Raw genomic sequence first — 15,857 nt, forward strand, 5'->3', positions numbered from 1 at the left:
GCATTGCATAGAGACAGTGTATGATGGTGCTCTTGCGAAACTTAAAAATGGCGACCACTGCCTTTTTTCTACACTTTGAAGGCTATATGGTTAGAGCTTACAGTTTTTTTAATTCTATTTCAGGGTTAATTTGATGGATGGGAAATAGTGAGTAAAGCCTTTCTAGACAATGTCATAATTATTCTTTTCATGGGTAGGCAAAGGAAGATGGTGCAAATAGCTAAGATTCCTCCAGGTGTCACTAGTCCCACACATTAGGACTAGGAGTGTGTATGGTGGATTATTTATTCTTTGCAATGAGGAAATTGCTCTATGATGTGACGCAGTAATTGTATTACATTTGATACACTTTAGTGGCTGATAGATTAATCTGTTGCCCCTATTGAATAATACAGGATGTTTTGTCTTCCAAAATGGGAGACTGGCACGAATTCAAAGTTTTCCAATTTGACAGGTTCTCTGCTTGTGGCCTCAGAAAGGTCTTGCAGGGTGGGAGTTGCATACAACACCACTGGGCTTATCTGTTTTTTCTGTTCATTAGTATTAAAAAGAAAATCACAGGTTAGGGAAAAGTTGGAAGTCTATATTTAAAAATGATAATGCATAAAACGTATGAAAATGGTGGTGGCATGAGGATAAAGGTTTTAGATTTGAAATGGGTTTTGGAACAAACTGATTCTGTCAAGTTTCTGCTTTCTGTTGTACAATTCGTATTTCATGTTACCTAATGTTGAATTCATGAATAATAACTTTTTTTTTATAGCCAGAACATTTGCTGAATACAAGTGACAGTGTGGCAGTGCAGTGTCGCACTTCGAATGCCAGCATACGCACTTTGTCTTCTGAAGATATCACCTCCTCCATTGCCCAAGAAGGACTTACCATTGATTTAGCTCAAAAGAAGAATTCAAGGAGCAATGAAAACAACTTGGAAGCAGATTCGTTTACAGAGGAAATCCAGCAGTCCAAACTTGCCACAGATGAACATTCATCTTATGACATGGATCAGCCAACAGATAATTTTAATGGCAGTGGCAATGTGGATTTACTGGAGCATTTAACAAGGACTGATGAAGAGATTGTTGATCCTGTTCCCAAAAAGGAGGAAACCTTGCATCAAAGTTTTGTAACAAAGGTGAGTGGAGATCTATAGTGTTTGACTCAACGCTTCAGCAGCTGTAAAAGGCATTGATAAAATGCAAATGAGCCACTGCTATCATATTCACAAGTGGATTAACTAACTTTTCTTTTTAATGACAACAGCTTTGCTTTATTAAAAATAGTTACATAAACACAAATTATTAAAATGTACTCAACAGAAAATTTAGATTCTAACAAAATATATCTAAACATTTTAGTAAATAATATTCCTTGCAAGAGATAATTTTTACAAGTGGCAGCAACTTATGACTAGTGCTGGAAAAAGCTTTATGTAGTATAGCTAGCTATACGTAGCAAGCCCAGAAGCACCATGTGCATTCTTTCCAAGAGTTCCAATTTTGTTTGAATCCGCTGCATGGCTAACCCTGAGTTACATTTCTTCATGCAACTAATGATGCCAAAAATGGAGCATCAGTTCTGTCAGTGTTCTACCTATTTTTCTGTACGCACAATGGGAAGAGTGCAGATAATTCATTCATAAGCACAATTTGTGGGAGCAGCTACACTGAGAAGTGGATTTGAAAGCGTTGCCACCAAAGGGATAGCTATATTATTATGAAAGTAAGAATGCAATAACGTAACCCCATCATGACTACCCTTTGATGAGAATCCAATGTGACACTACATTGACAAAAAAACTGCTAATAAATGAGTGCTAAGAAATGCCTAACACCCACAACCTTTATGGTAACACTAAATGTTACCATGACCATATTCTCTTCATTTATTCAGCATGACTCCTAACTACTTCACTTTAAAAAGATACACCGGAAGGCAGTGCTTTCTCTGTTGCCTTGTAGCATGTTCACTATCAAACTCCTCTTCAGAAAGAAATTTTAAATCACAATTTGTTTTGTGAATTATTCTGACTCCAATGTTGCCCGCAGCTTCATGAGCCTTTCCACATAATGATTGGATGAATGTAAGTTGGTGTGCTTTCTAAAAACATTATTTAACATTGTTGATGGCCCAAATTGCCCAGGTTGACCACGATCTTAAAGAGTAAGGTGACCAGCCTGTAGTTTAAATTCTGCAAACCTTTACACGGACTGTGGAAGTTGCATCTGAAAATCTGTGTGTGAAAAGTAAACAATAAAACGTACCTATTGGTTACTGATCGCATTGCAGCAGGTCCACTAATCATTAACAATAAATACAAATCGTTGGGTGGTGACATGCTAAACTTCGTAAAGTTTCCAACACAGGACGCAAAGCAGTTCAACAAGCAAGTCCATCTTTAATTCGTTTTGTATCGGATCGATAGGACAACAGCACAATGATTAACTCTCCATGCTTTGTAATGTTAACTTTGCTCTAGTTTCCATTGAAGTAGGTTTGAAATCTAATAGTGACTACAGTTGTAACAAGAACTTTGCACGTGTGATGTCAAAATAAAACGGTCTGCCGTTTTATAAATCCAGTATACTATCTTGTTAGCAAGGTGTGAATTTGTATCATGTTTGTGCTGGGTCCAGAATGCTGTTTCCTTATACTAGGTGTCCTGGTTTGTTATTAATTTTAATTTCAGACCTTTAATAGTTTGTCCGTTACCAAGATGGATGCGCCCACCTTTGCAGTTAGTTATTTTAATAGGTCCCCCAGCATTCTAGTTTGATCATATGCCAACAGGGACAATTCTACCGTTCATTATTCCTTGTTAGAGTGATATAATGTTTAACACTCCAATTACCTAATCTTTGTCATTTTATGTTGTGGCATAAACTATAAATAGTGAATAATATATAAATGATAAATAAATATTATTACTACTATGCATACTTTATATAAACATCCTAACTTTTACCTGTGGCGGCTTCTTTAGGTTCAACGTTATTTGTATTATTCTTTTATTTTGTAACCCCTACATCCACCACCTGACAAGGAAACATGTAATTATCAATCGATAAGACTGAAAGAGTGGAAGTTGTTAACCCACTCCTTTACCCCATTACCCAGCTGGTTCCGGGGAGTGGCTATACTTTATCCCACAAGATTTCAAAGTGGAATTCTGCCTCTTTGCCACCCCTGGTGGTGAAGAACTACAGTTGTACGCTTTTCCATTTAATACCATTCATTTGTGATAATACATAGGACTTCTAGGTACTGTGGACACAAAGATTCACAAAATAAGGCACTAGTTACCTCAAGAAAAAATGGCTGTATATGTCGAAAGGACCAGGCTACCATCCACAGTTATTGTATCCTTTTCCATTGCTGGTAGAGCTCATATTCTTTAAATCCAGTCTCTGCATTTCGGACTGGTATCCTGCCTCTGCATTGTTCGTATCAATTGCATGGCTGTGCTTTGTCAGCTGTTTCCTGTTGACGGACGTAGTGGAGCAAGCCCCTGCATAAGATGAGGCCGGCAACACCACAAACAGGTCTCTAGGTGATCAAATATTTATAATGCACGTCAAATCACTTGTGAGGGTCTCAAGGCGCTGGAGTTGCTAGCTGCTTTGTGACGATCTGTTCATTCAAACAGCTAGGGCTTGAGTTCTTTCCTGAGAGGCGGATGGTAGGTGTCTGGTTGGTTGGTGGAAGGTCACGCGTTTGTTGTTGTATGCTGATCGTTGTGCAAAGCTTTGTTTGCGTGGATCAGTATCTTGTACTGGCATCTCTTCTGGATCTGGAGCCAATGAAACTTCTTGAGATGTAATGTGATGTGGGGCCCTCTGGGGGAGTCAAGGATGAGTCTTGCTGCTGAGTTTTGTATTGTCTGTAGTCTCTTCAGGAGGCATGCAGTGATTCATGTGTAGAGTTTGTTCCATAGTCCAGCCTGCTGGTGTCAAGGCCTTGTGTGATGGTCCTTTTGGTGTTGACTGGGAGCCACCGGAAGCGCTTGTGAAGCAGGCAGATGAGACTGTGTTTACTTGCTTCTTCATAGACAGCTTGCTGTCCAAGATGATGCTGAGGTTGCGGGTGTGGTTTGTTGGGCGGGGGATGGGTTGAGTTTAGCAGCCCCCAATGTGTCATTCCATTGCGAGGTTTTGTTCCCAAAGATGAGGCCTTCCATCTTGTACAAGTTGAGTTTAATGCGGGTGTCCTTCATCCAGTCGGTGACATTTGTCATACAACTGTGGAAGATGGCTCCGGTGGTGGAGGGGTCTTCTGAAGGCAAGAGGATGAGCTGTGTGTCGGCGTAGGAGATGATGTTGAGTCTGTGTAATCTGACGGTGTTAGCCGTGGGGGGGTCATGTACTTGTTGAAGAGGGTGGTGCTGAGGGATTATCCTTAAGGGATGCCGTAGATGATCTTCTTAGGTTCCGAGGTGAATGGTGGAAAATAAATTCTCTGGGTTTTTCCAGTGAAGTATGAGGACGTCTCACTGGATTCCCATGTGGTCAAGTCTGTTGATCAAGCTGAAATGGGAGACTGTGTCGAAGGCGGCTGACTGGTCCAGGAGGTTGAGGGCTGCAGTTTCGCTGTGGTCCAGGAGGACCCTGATGTCAGTAGCTGCGATCAGGGCTGAGGCGATCTTCAGAATCCTGATTGAGAAGTGTCTAGGAGGTTGTTCTAGGTGTTTCTGTGAGTTGCTCCTTGATTGCCTTCTTGAGAACCTTCACTGGAAAGGGGAGCAGGGAGATGGGCCGGTAGTTCTTTGGTTCTTCTTGGTTGGCAGATGGTTTCTTCATGATGGGCCTCCTTTCAGCGTGTTTCCAGTACTCAGGCAAGGCAGGTGAGGTGATGGAGATGTTCAGGGCTTTCTTGAGCTTGTCGCCAATCATCTTGCTCCTGAGGCTGAAGACGTGGTGGGGATATGGGTCCCTAGGTACTCTAGAGTGCACGTAGTTCATAATGGGAGATTGTCCCTTGCGTTGTGAGAGGGGCACACTGGGTGAGCAGGAGTTCAGCAGTGACGTAATGAAACTTGAGGGGCGCGCCACGCCCCATCCAGACTCAATCGGGAGCTCTCAGGCCCGGGTACTGTGCTGATGGGGCCACCTGTTCTGCAGGAGCTGTGGGGGCCTGTGTTACGTCATTGGTGTTTGGGGTTTCTGTTTGTGGGTGTGAGGAGACTCAGGCTGTCGGCGGCTGGATGTTGAGGCCTGAAGTTTTCGCAGATGACTGAGATCTTATCATGGAAGAAATCTGCCAGGGTGTCACTCGGTTCTTGGGAGGGGGTGATATTGTTCTCGGCAGCTGCAGGGTTGGAGAACTCCTTCACCGTGATGAAAAGCTCCTTGCTGCGGATTGTGCTGGCTTCTATGCGGCTCACATGTCAAGGTTATTATCAACAGCATTTAGACAATAATTATGCAACTATGAACATTGCCATAGCAGATGTAACAAGGTGCCAGTAGCACCACATCTTTTCCAGCATGTCTATGATTGAAATCTATCCCCGTTTGCGGTAGGAAATCAGTACAGCTGTGTTCTGCAAAGGTTTTTCTTCCCTATGGCACATTAAACTAACTTATGTTGGTTTGCATATATTACTACACCTCACTTCAGACAGTTCCCAACTCAGCTCCCTGCCCCATCTGTTACTCCCCAGCGTTTTCGTATCAACCTATGCTGGAAATCTCTTGCCATCCTGTTTCCCCTTTCATTGTCCTGGTCTCGGACACTGGGAGGTTGCTGATGGCTTTAGTCACTCTTACTGGTTACAGAACCAAGCGAAGCAGCTGAAGCTAGGAAATATGTCTGTTTCCATGAATGAGCCTTCTTAATGTCTTGAAGTTATCTGATTTCTCCTTTATTTAAAAGGGATACAACTTAAGGCATTTTGGTTCACTCCAGGCCCAAATGCTACCCCTACCAAGCCCAAGCATGGAATCTGGATTATCGTGTAGTAGTGTAAAGGGTGAAAGGCAAGTGGTAAATCCCTTTTTCTTGTACACCCTGTCCCATGAGTGATCAGGTAGGAGTATAGTTCTCAGCGTTTGTGTTTTGATTAACCATGGGACAATCCAGAGAGATGACCTTGCTATAAGGTGGTCGACAAAGCACCATCGCTTGTCAGAGCCTTTATTTCCTCCATTCCACCAAATATCTCAGATGCAAGGCTTGCTGACAGTACAGTATACATGGGATAGCTTGTTCCCCATGAAGGTGGAACAATGCATACATGTTCATGTTATTCTGGGGTTCTTTCCATTCCATATAAATCATTTCTTGATGTAGGGAATTGTTTAAAGATTGTAGTTTGCGTCATTTTCATAGTTGCTATCATACCTAGCCACAGCATGGTACCCATGTGCCATCACTGAAGGCTTTTTTTCAGATTTTGCAGAAGGTGGGGTAAAAGTTCAGCAACAATGTATAGAAGATAGATGGAGCTATTGGCACTCTTAACTATGCAACTGCTGAGGTAGCCAAGTGGAAGGGAAATCACATTTGATTTGTCTGTGCGAAATGTTCAGGGCCTACATTTCGGATTTATAAAAGTTAAATTAAGTTGGAATCCCATGACAAATGAATTTATTCAGCTCTTCCATAAGCAGGATTGATGTCTCTGGCTCAGTAATGTTTAACTTTACATCATTGTTTATATATTTAAATTCATCTTTGCATATTACTACCCCTATAATGTCTATTTTGCCTCTGATGTGCTTTCCAACTAATCCTGCTAAACGCATTTCTCTGTGTGTAACACTAGAGCTACTGTTTTTTTCCTCTGTACTTTAGACATTTTTCACTAATTGTAAAACTTTTTTGGTGCTACCAGCAAGTTCTCTACCAAGGCCAAAACCCAATTGATCTGTCAAGAGTGGTTCCAGTCTGGTAACTAGGATGTCAGTAATAATTTTGCATTCGTTTTAGAGGGAGATAGGCCTGTAGCAGTCTGTCTTAGGTATCACCATGATTGAGGTAAGTGTGGATTCAGTTATGACCCCTGTATCACCAAAGTAAATGTTTCATGAGTGAAGGTGTCACTTATCTTCACAATCTCTTATAGAAGAGTGCTGTGAGCTCCTCTGAGCATGTCCATTTGCCTATTTTAAGCTTATAAATATCACTGATCACTCCTGTGATTTATCATACCCAGTGGGGTTAGTCAATTGGGACGAGTGGATGTAGCGATATTTACCTAATCTGTAGTCTCGTCTGAATATAGCTTCTGATAAACCTCCCAAAAGGTTTCTGCAGTGTCCTCCTCTCTCACCACAGCATTTCCACTTCATTGTCTCTCCTCACATAGTACTTTGTTTACTCTTAAGCAGTGTGTGCATGCTCTTGTCAGTGTCTAACAAGTCCTCATACCTGTGCCCTAATCGTGAGAATTATTGGTGACTGCGATTATGCTCCTATACCAGAGAGGGTAGTTCTTCATCTAGTTGACTTTAGTGGGCAGAAGCAGCTATAAATCTACCCGCAGGACTGCTTTTAAAGTTTCCCAGATGGTTGCCATTGCTGTGCTGTCTCTGTCGTTTGCGGCCAAGAAGTTCGAAATGTTCCTTGTGATATAATGCCCTCTCTTGCTCCCCATCTCATGGGTTCCTGACATTGCTGCTAGTCCTTTCTCTTCAAAGTAGCCTGACTACTCGTGGCAGTGCCAAAGGGTGCTAATTATGTTTCAAAAGGCCAAACCAGAGCTCAGCTGATTTACGTCCGCTCCATACCTTGGCTACACCAGGATGCCGCCCAGAAAGCTTCAGGCAATAGGAGCATGTGTGTTACTCTGGCTGACGATGTATTATTTGCTGTAAGGGTAATGTAAGCCATTACACTCGAAATACTCAGTCCTTCTAAGGCATGGCCAAAGTGAGCGAATGTCCTGGGCCCTTGGTAGAGTGGTTGGCACAGTCATTAGAAAAGCTGTAATAGGTGTGCATAAAACATAGATTGTATTTGAGTTTGATAGCTCATCGTACTTGCTTTGCAGATGCTAAGTTTGCCCTTCCGACCATAACTGTTGCACTCGGGCAGTTGGTGACAATTGCATTTATAACAAATATCTTTCTGTCTCATGCCTCTCAGCTTACATACATTACCTCACCTCTCTCACATTACACCTCTCTACCACTGTCTGTGTTTGCCATTACATCTCAACTCTCACTGTCAATCACAACACTCTCTATGCATGTCATTGCTGTGTCCTCCTCACCTCCCTGTATGATCCATCAACAATCTCACAACCTCATCACTCTTCAACTCCTCATCTCTTAATACCTCAACTGTCTCTCAGGCCTGTGTGGTTACCACTCTCTACATCATCTTTCTCTCTATCAACTTTCTTTCCCTCAGTGTTCTGTTTTTCTCACTGCCTAACCGCATAACTTCTCACCATTTATTTGCTGCCTCGTCTGGCTTTGCTCCCTCTCTATCACCTCTTACACTACCTTATGTATGTCCCACCATTTCCTACTCTCTGTGCCCTTTTAATTTCATCCTCCCTTCCCCCTCTCTTTAGCTTTCTCACATCTTTAGCTGCATAACCTTTTCCCTAATCCACTACTGTTTATCGGATTTATGCATTTCCCTTCTCATTTCTCTGCTCTCTCTACCTTGTATATCTACTACTTCACCTACTGCTCATCGTTCTCTGCCTTTAACTTACCCTTTATTCTACTTTACCTCTCTTACTTACTCACCTTGTACCCCACCTTTCTGCCCTTCTCTGTTTTCTTATCCCTGCCGGCCGCTAGCTCTATGTACTTCACTCTAAAATATTACTTTCCTATACCTCACATTTTTTTACCTGACCTATATATTTTTCTTGCTACCTCACTTTTGTCTCTTTTTATGCCTATACTTTGTCTGTATCTCTATGCACCTTCTGCTTCTATTTCTACTTTCTTGCAGCATTCCGTTTTTTTGCCCCTTGGTCCTTCTCTTATTTACCAGGATCTCCCATTGTAATTACTGAGCAAAGTTGTTGGTCACTGCCCAGCCAAAAAAGTCTACATATAGAAAGAGAAGAGGGGGAGCAAGGTAGGGAAAGCCTCTCGAGGAAAAAATGATCAAATTTCACTCGATGACCAACATTAGAGCAGTGAAAATGCTAGTTGTGAAGTAGGTTTTCAATAGGATTACAAATATTCAGCATTTTAATGGATACTTCTACCTGCAGATTCATCATCTCTTAAAACTCCTCCAGATGCCATACTGGATCAGGTAGGTTGAAACGGTTCTCCTGCATCGATAGGAAGTGCCTCGGCTCCAGGATCCACCCCATATATGACATTATAAGCCGTTTTTGTTCTAACCATGCCGTCCATCGCGGGTTCAGTATTGCGGTCTTCTGAACATTTTTTTCTCAAATTATCTTTTTTGTAGTGTTTTTGATAGCATGTCTCTCCTGAATATCTCGGGGTTTGAACAACCATGTTGCTAACATCACAAACAGATATCGCTCTTGGACATCTGTCCCTGGAGACTGTGGCCCAGCACAACTCGAAGGCTTGTGAGAAGTGTGGCCTCATGCACACTCAGGGCATCAAGGAGCAGGAGACAAAGCTCTTCATGGTGAAGGCTGGAGACTAACAACACCCCCATCGCCAATCCAGACCAGGGTCACGGTCCAGCTTACCTTTTACCAGCAAATGTTCGGGGCAGGCCATTTCCAATAAGAAGAACAATTTCTCCAACAAAAAGCAGCATCACAAAAGGGATTCTTAAGCTTCTTTACATCAGTCTTGATCTAGGGTAGGTTTTCCTTTCAAATGCTTTGTTCCCCAACTCCAGTGTCACAGTAGTCTTCAGAACCTTTGCCTCCTGCACAATTTCCAGAGCCTCTAGTCCCTGGCTTTGACCACAGTCAGATTATGGCTTTCACTCCGGCTTTGGTGGCCCTTTTCTGCTCCAGTACGGCTGCCTCTGGTGCACCTGCAGGCCCCAAGATGTTTCTCCAGCAGCAGTGACACCATTGTAGTGGCAGACAAAACTTTGCTTTTGCCAAAGGGCTCACTGGTTGCTTTGGCATCTTTGCCAACTATATCATCATCACTACCAGCGCCAACATGGAATCTATTACAAAAGGTGCTGATTTTAATGAGACGACTGCCATTTTTGTCAGATCACGGTGCAAAAAAAACCAGTTGATGGAGGAAGAGCTTGCAGGCCCTTGCCTAGTGATGCAAATTTTAGTATGCTCGACTCGCTTTTTGGCTCCAATTCAGACCCCATTCTGATGGCTAATATTTACCATAACTGCAGTGAGGTGGGCAACCTTCTCTCCCCTACAGACTTTGATAATGGTGACTGACAAAGCATGGTGTTCAAAATAACGATGGATTGGATACAACTGGCTAAGAATAATTCTAGCATTCAATCCATCCGTTTTTTGTATACTTCAATGTGATTCCTCAAGTGGGACTAGTACGCCTGACTGCACAAGGTGCCACTGAAACCAGGCCATACCTGACTGATGAACCCTAATAAGGGTGAAACCGTTCTTTAGTTTCTTGTATTCCAGTTCAGGATGGACCTGGCCTGGCAGTTCCGGCAGGACTGTTCCTGGTGGAGCTGGGTTAAAACTGATTTGCACATGGCCGAGTCCAAACTGAGGTGGCATGATATGAAAAATAATATAGGACTGGCTCAATTTAATTCAAGCATTCCACCCATCACAGTTTTGAATATTTCAGCAAAATCCTGATGGGTTCACAGTTACCTTTACGGCTGCCTACTGTAGTCTTGATTGTTATTATTTAAGCACGTTGCTGAGCTGCATGCTTTGTTTGTCATGCTTTACCTCCACCCCTCCTACAGACTAATAGTTTCTTGAAACTAAGGCTTACCTCCTGTGTCACTTTACTGAATTTAAATCTGCCTCCTCATCCCACAAAAGAGGAGGAGAGGCTACACAGCCTAGATCTTTGCTGCACCCTCAGTTTCTACATTACCAAGACCCATAAGTACCAAATATCTAATCAGTTTTTCATTGGCTATTCTAGTTCTAAAAAAAGGGCAAGGCTATTCAGAAGCAGACAGTTTCCCACAGGATGGTGCCGTGGATCAACATTTGCTATGCTTTAGGCAAAAATGAAGCTTCCTGGGGGCACCAGGGTGAAGGCCAATTCTACATTGCCGTGGGGTGATGCTGTTCTGGATATGTACCAGGCTGTGACATGGGCTTCGGTCCACACCTTCACCAGGCACAAGTGCCTCAACTCTGAAGTCCACAGGGATTACCATTATGCCAGATCTGCGTTTCAGGACTTTCTGGTTTGACCATCTCCTAAACCTCCCCCTCTTGGAGGTACTGCAAGGGTATTGATTTAAGTAGTGTGGATTCTACAGGTAGGAGTATCCATTAGAGAAACAAGTTACTTACCTTCGGTAGCAATCCTTTTGCTGGATACTCTGTCTGCATACATATTCCTCACCAATCCCACCCACGTTTCCATTCTGAGCGCTTTTATTAAGGTCCCAAGTTCGTTTTAGTGTGGAAATCGCAGAAATTACCGTTAGCATAAGCTGAAGCTATTTTGTTTGTGGCAGCCATTTTAGTTAGCCATGTTCTCGCCATGTGCTTCTGCCTCTTCACTGTTGCCTGCTCTTGTATTTTACTTGAGTTATCAGTTACAGTTGACTCCTTCAGCACTGAGCTAGAGCAATGTATGATCAGAAAGGCCTGTAGCTGCCAGAATGCATCTGTCTAAGTGTATAACTGTCAGACTATTTCAACTGATGTAAGGGTTTTTGTTACTCCCCCCACTCTGTTGACTAAGTAATTTCCAGTTGTCCGTACATGTGAAATAGCTATTCATGTGTATACTTGTACCGCCTCTTTTTGAACCTCCATGCTTACACTGCAACTATCACAGCATATAAGCATCATGGTTTCTGTACTCCTTGGACTACCTAATACAGTGGCCTGAGGGTACCATATTGACGTAGTCTCCCTCATGTGAGGTTAATAAATGTATTCTCTTTAATATTACAGTTTCCGTGCCAATTTCTTCTTTGTTGTTTTAAGGACCGGTGCATCAGTGAGCCCTAAAAAGGCTTTTTATTCCGCAAATTGGCGCCCGAATAGGAACTCATCAGAGACGCGGCCATCCGAGAGTGCGGTCGTGACGGATGCCAGGAATCCACTGAGGAGGTACCCTGCATGAGGAGACCCTTTGTCTTTGCAGAAGGACGTGTTCTCCGGTTTTCCCGATCTGACCCTCTAGTTGATGGCCGGTCCTGACTGAGATCTTCTTTGGCGTGAGTATTTCAAAACGACCGTTAGGTCACTCAGAGCATGGCAGTTGGAAGCTGGAGACTTTTGTTTGGTAAGGTTGCGATCAATCAATCAATCATAGCATTTGTATAGCGCGCTACTCACCCGGAAGGGTCTCAAGGCGCTTGGGGGAGGGGGTCCGCTACTGCTCGAACAGCCAGGTCTTGAGTTGTTTCCAGAAGGCGAGATGGTCATGTGTCAGCCGGAGGTGATGGGGAGGGAGTTCCATGTCTTGGCTGCCAGGTAGAGGAAGGATCTTCCTCCGGCGGTGGCTCTTCGGATGCGTGGTACGGTGGCGAGGGCGAGGCTTGTAGAGCGTAGCTGGCAGGTGGGTGTGTAGAAGGTCAGGCGGTCGTTGAGGTACTTGGGGCCCAGGTCGTGGAGAGACTTGTGTGCGTGGGTAAGGAGCCTGAACGTGATCCTTTTGCTGACGGGGAGCCAGTGCAGGTCCCTCAGGTGGCCGGAGATGTGGCTGCGTCGGGGGATGTCCAAGATGAGTCGGGCGGAGGCGTTTTGTATGCGCTGGAGTCTTTTCTGTAGTTTGGCTGTGGTTTCCGCGTAGAGCGTGTTCCCGTAGTCCAGTCGGCTGGTGACGAGTGCCTGGGTTACCGTCTTCCTGGTTTCGGTCGGGATCCAGCGGAAGATCTTTCGGAGCATGCGCAGGGTGTTGAAGCACGACGAGGAGACGGCGTTGACTTGTCTGGTCATCGAGAGGGAGGAGTCCAGGATGAAGCCCAGGTTGCGTGCGTGGTCTGTTGGCTTGGGAGCGGTGCCCAGGGCGGGAGGCCACCAGGAGTCGTCCCAGGCGGAGGGCAATGGTCCCAGGATGAGGACTTCCGTCTTGTCTGAGTTCAGTCTCAGACGGCTGTTCTTCATCCACTCGGCGACGTCTTTTATCCCTTCGTGTAGGCTTGTTCTGGCGGTGGCGGGGTCATTGGTGAGGGAGAGGATCAGCTGGGTGTCGTTGGCGTAGGAGATGATGTTGTGTTGGCGTGCGATGGCTGCGAGAGGGCTCATGTAGATGTTGAAGAGGGTTGGGCTGAGCGATGATCCTTGCGGTACGCCGCAGATGACTTCGGTGGCCTCGGATCGGAACGGGGGGAGGCGGACTCTTTGTGTTCTTCCGGCGAGGAACGAGATGATCCACTCCAGTGCCTTTTCTTGGATACCGATGTTGCTGAGGGGTTGAACTAGGGTGCGGTGGCAGACAGTGTTGAACGCCGCAGAGAGGTCCAGGAAGATAAGGGCCGCTGTTTCCCGTTGTCGAGCAGGGCTCGGATGTCGTCGGTGGCTGCGATGAGGGCGATCTCGGTGCTGTGGTTGGCTCGGAAACCGGACTGCGAGGGGTCGAGGGATCCGTTCTTCTCGAGGAAGGCTGCAAGCTGTCTGTTGACGGTCTTCTCGATGACTTTGGCAGGAAAAGGGAGGAGCGAGATGGGGCGGAAGTTCTTGAGGTCGGTGGGGTCCGCTGTTGGTTTCTTCAGTAGGGCGTTGAGTTCAGCATGCTTCCAGCTCTCCGGGAAGGTGGCGGTGTTGAAGAAGGAGTTGATGACGTCCCGGAGTTGGGGTGCGATGATAGAGTTGGCCTTGTTAAAGACGTGGTGGGGACAGGGGTCGGTCGGAGATCCGGAGTGGATGGTGTTCATCGTGCGGGCTGTGTCTTCGGTGGTCACCGTGGTCCAGGTGCGGAGTGTGGCGGTGGGGGGCGTTGGTTCGACGGTCGGGTGCGTGGAGGGTGCGCCAAAGCTGTTGTGGATGTCGGCGATCTTGCGGTGGAAGTACGAGGCGAGAGAGTCGCAGAGATCTTGTGAAGGAGTGATGTCGTTGTTGCCGGTGCTGGGGTTGGAGAACTCCTTGACGATGCTGAAGAGTTCCTTGCTGTCGTGGGCGTTGTTGTCCAGTCGTTCCTTCAGTGATTTCTTCTTGGTGGTGCGGATGAGCTGGTGGTGCTTGCGGGTGGTGTTTTTGAGGGCGGTCATGTTGTCTGTGGTCTGGTCGAGGAGCCAGGCTTTCTCGAGGGTGCGGCAGTTCTTCTTGGAGTCCTTGAGTTCGTCGTGAACCAGGAGGCTTTCTTGCTTCTGGGTCTGCTGGGCGGGTTATTTAGTGGCGCGAGGTCGTCGGCGCAGGCGGTCAGCCACTGCGTGAGGTTGCGTGCTGCTTCGTTGGGGTTTGTTGTGCTGGCGGGTGGGTTCTGGCTGAGGGAGGTGGTGAGCTGCTCGGCCGTGATCTTGCTCCAGTTCCTGCGAGGAACCTGTTGCGGGTGGTGGTGGGTCGTGGTTCTGCTGAAGTGGACGCAGCTGTGGTCGGTCCAGTGAAGTCCGGTGGAGTCGCTGAAGGTGATGTGCTTGCTGGATGAGAAGACGGGATGAAACGTGTGGCCGGCGTAGTGGGTGGGGGTGTTGACCAGTTGCTTGAGTCCGATGTTGGCGAGGTTGTCCAGCAGGGCGGCGGTTTTGCGGTCCTTGTTGTTCTCCAGGTCGAAGTTGATGTCCCCTAGGAGGATGTAGTCAGCGGAGCGGAGGGCGTGCGGGCTGATGAAGTCCGTGATGTCTTCGCTGAATTGTGTACGTGGTCCCGGGGGTCTGTAGACGAGGGTGCCTCTGAGGGTCGTCTTTGGGTCGGTGTGTATCTGGAAGTGGAGAAACTCGGCAGCGGCGAAGGTGTCTTTGGAGTCGGTCGTGATGCGGATGGTGTTCTTGTGTACGATGGCGATGCCTTCTCCAGTCTGGTTGACGCGGTCTCTCCGGATGATCTTGTATCCGTCTGGGATGGCGATGGCGATGTCGGGTGCTGAGGAGGCGTTCATCCAGGTTTCTGTGAGGAAGGCGACGTCTGGTGAGATTGTGTCGAGCAGGTTCCAGAGTTCGATGGCGTGTCTGTGGATGGAGCGGGTGTTGAGCAGGATGCACTTGAGGTGGCTGTTGTGGGTGCTCGGCTTGGTAGCTGTGGTGCAGGTCCGGAGGCAGGTGAACTTGCAGGCTTGACAGGTGAAGGGTCCGTGGGTTCGTCTCGGGGTGGCTCGGTGGCAGGTTCTTGTTCGGTCGGGTTTGAGTGCGATGAGGGTAGCGGCGTCGTAGGTCCGTCGTGTGGGCTGGCATCGTCGGGGGCCAGGGGTCCTGGCACTGGGCGCGGTCCAGGCGCGGACGGGCGCAGACGGGCTTACCTTTGGCGCACCTTCGCGCTCCGTCGGTGCTCCCGCTGCGCGCGTCCGCTGCGCGGTCGCTCAGGGGGCGTCATAAGTAAGGAGCCGGGAGGGAGGAGTAGCTGGGTGGCGGGAGCGGGGCGGCGAATGGAATCACGGGGGGGCGGGGCCGCAGGGAGGCAGCGGCGGGAAATCCAGGAAGCAGCGGGCAGCGGGGAAAGTCCCAGGAGCAGCGGGCAGCGAGCGAAGGAATCTGCAGGCAGGAGGCGACAAGGCAGGCAGGAGCGGCAGCAGTGAGTGGGGCGACCAAGCCCTGTGGAGGGCTGAGCGGTCACTCTTGTTTTAGAATAGCTTTGCCAAGATTTTGGTTTGTTTGTTTGCTGCAGCAAAAAAAGGCAGGTAATGAGGAGATTTTTCCCTACTTTTGGATAATTCTTA

General features: G+C 46.7%; 1 protein-coding gene across 3 annotated transcripts in view; it reads left to right on the top strand.

The window, feature by feature from the left end:
* DMTF1 (cyclin D binding myb like transcription factor 1) overlaps window positions 1–15,857 on the top strand; it is a 517,741-nt gene that overhangs the window by 400,417 nt on the left and 101,467 nt on the right. For all 3 annotated transcript variants that reach the window (XM_078674193.1, XM_078674191.1, XM_078674190.1), the window contains one exon: window positions 764–1,135. In XM_078674193.1, coding sequence (XP_078530319.1) covers window positions 764–1,135 — 372 coding nt within the window. The remainder of the gene's footprint in view (window positions 1–763; window positions 1,136–15,857) is intronic.

Source organism: Lissotriton helveticus, chromosome 1_1 (assembly GCF_964261635.1).
Source record: "Lissotriton helveticus chromosome 1_1, aLisHel1.1, whole genome shotgun sequence".
Lineage (NCBI taxonomy): Eukaryota > Metazoa > Chordata > Amphibia > Caudata > Salamandridae > Lissotriton > Lissotriton helveticus.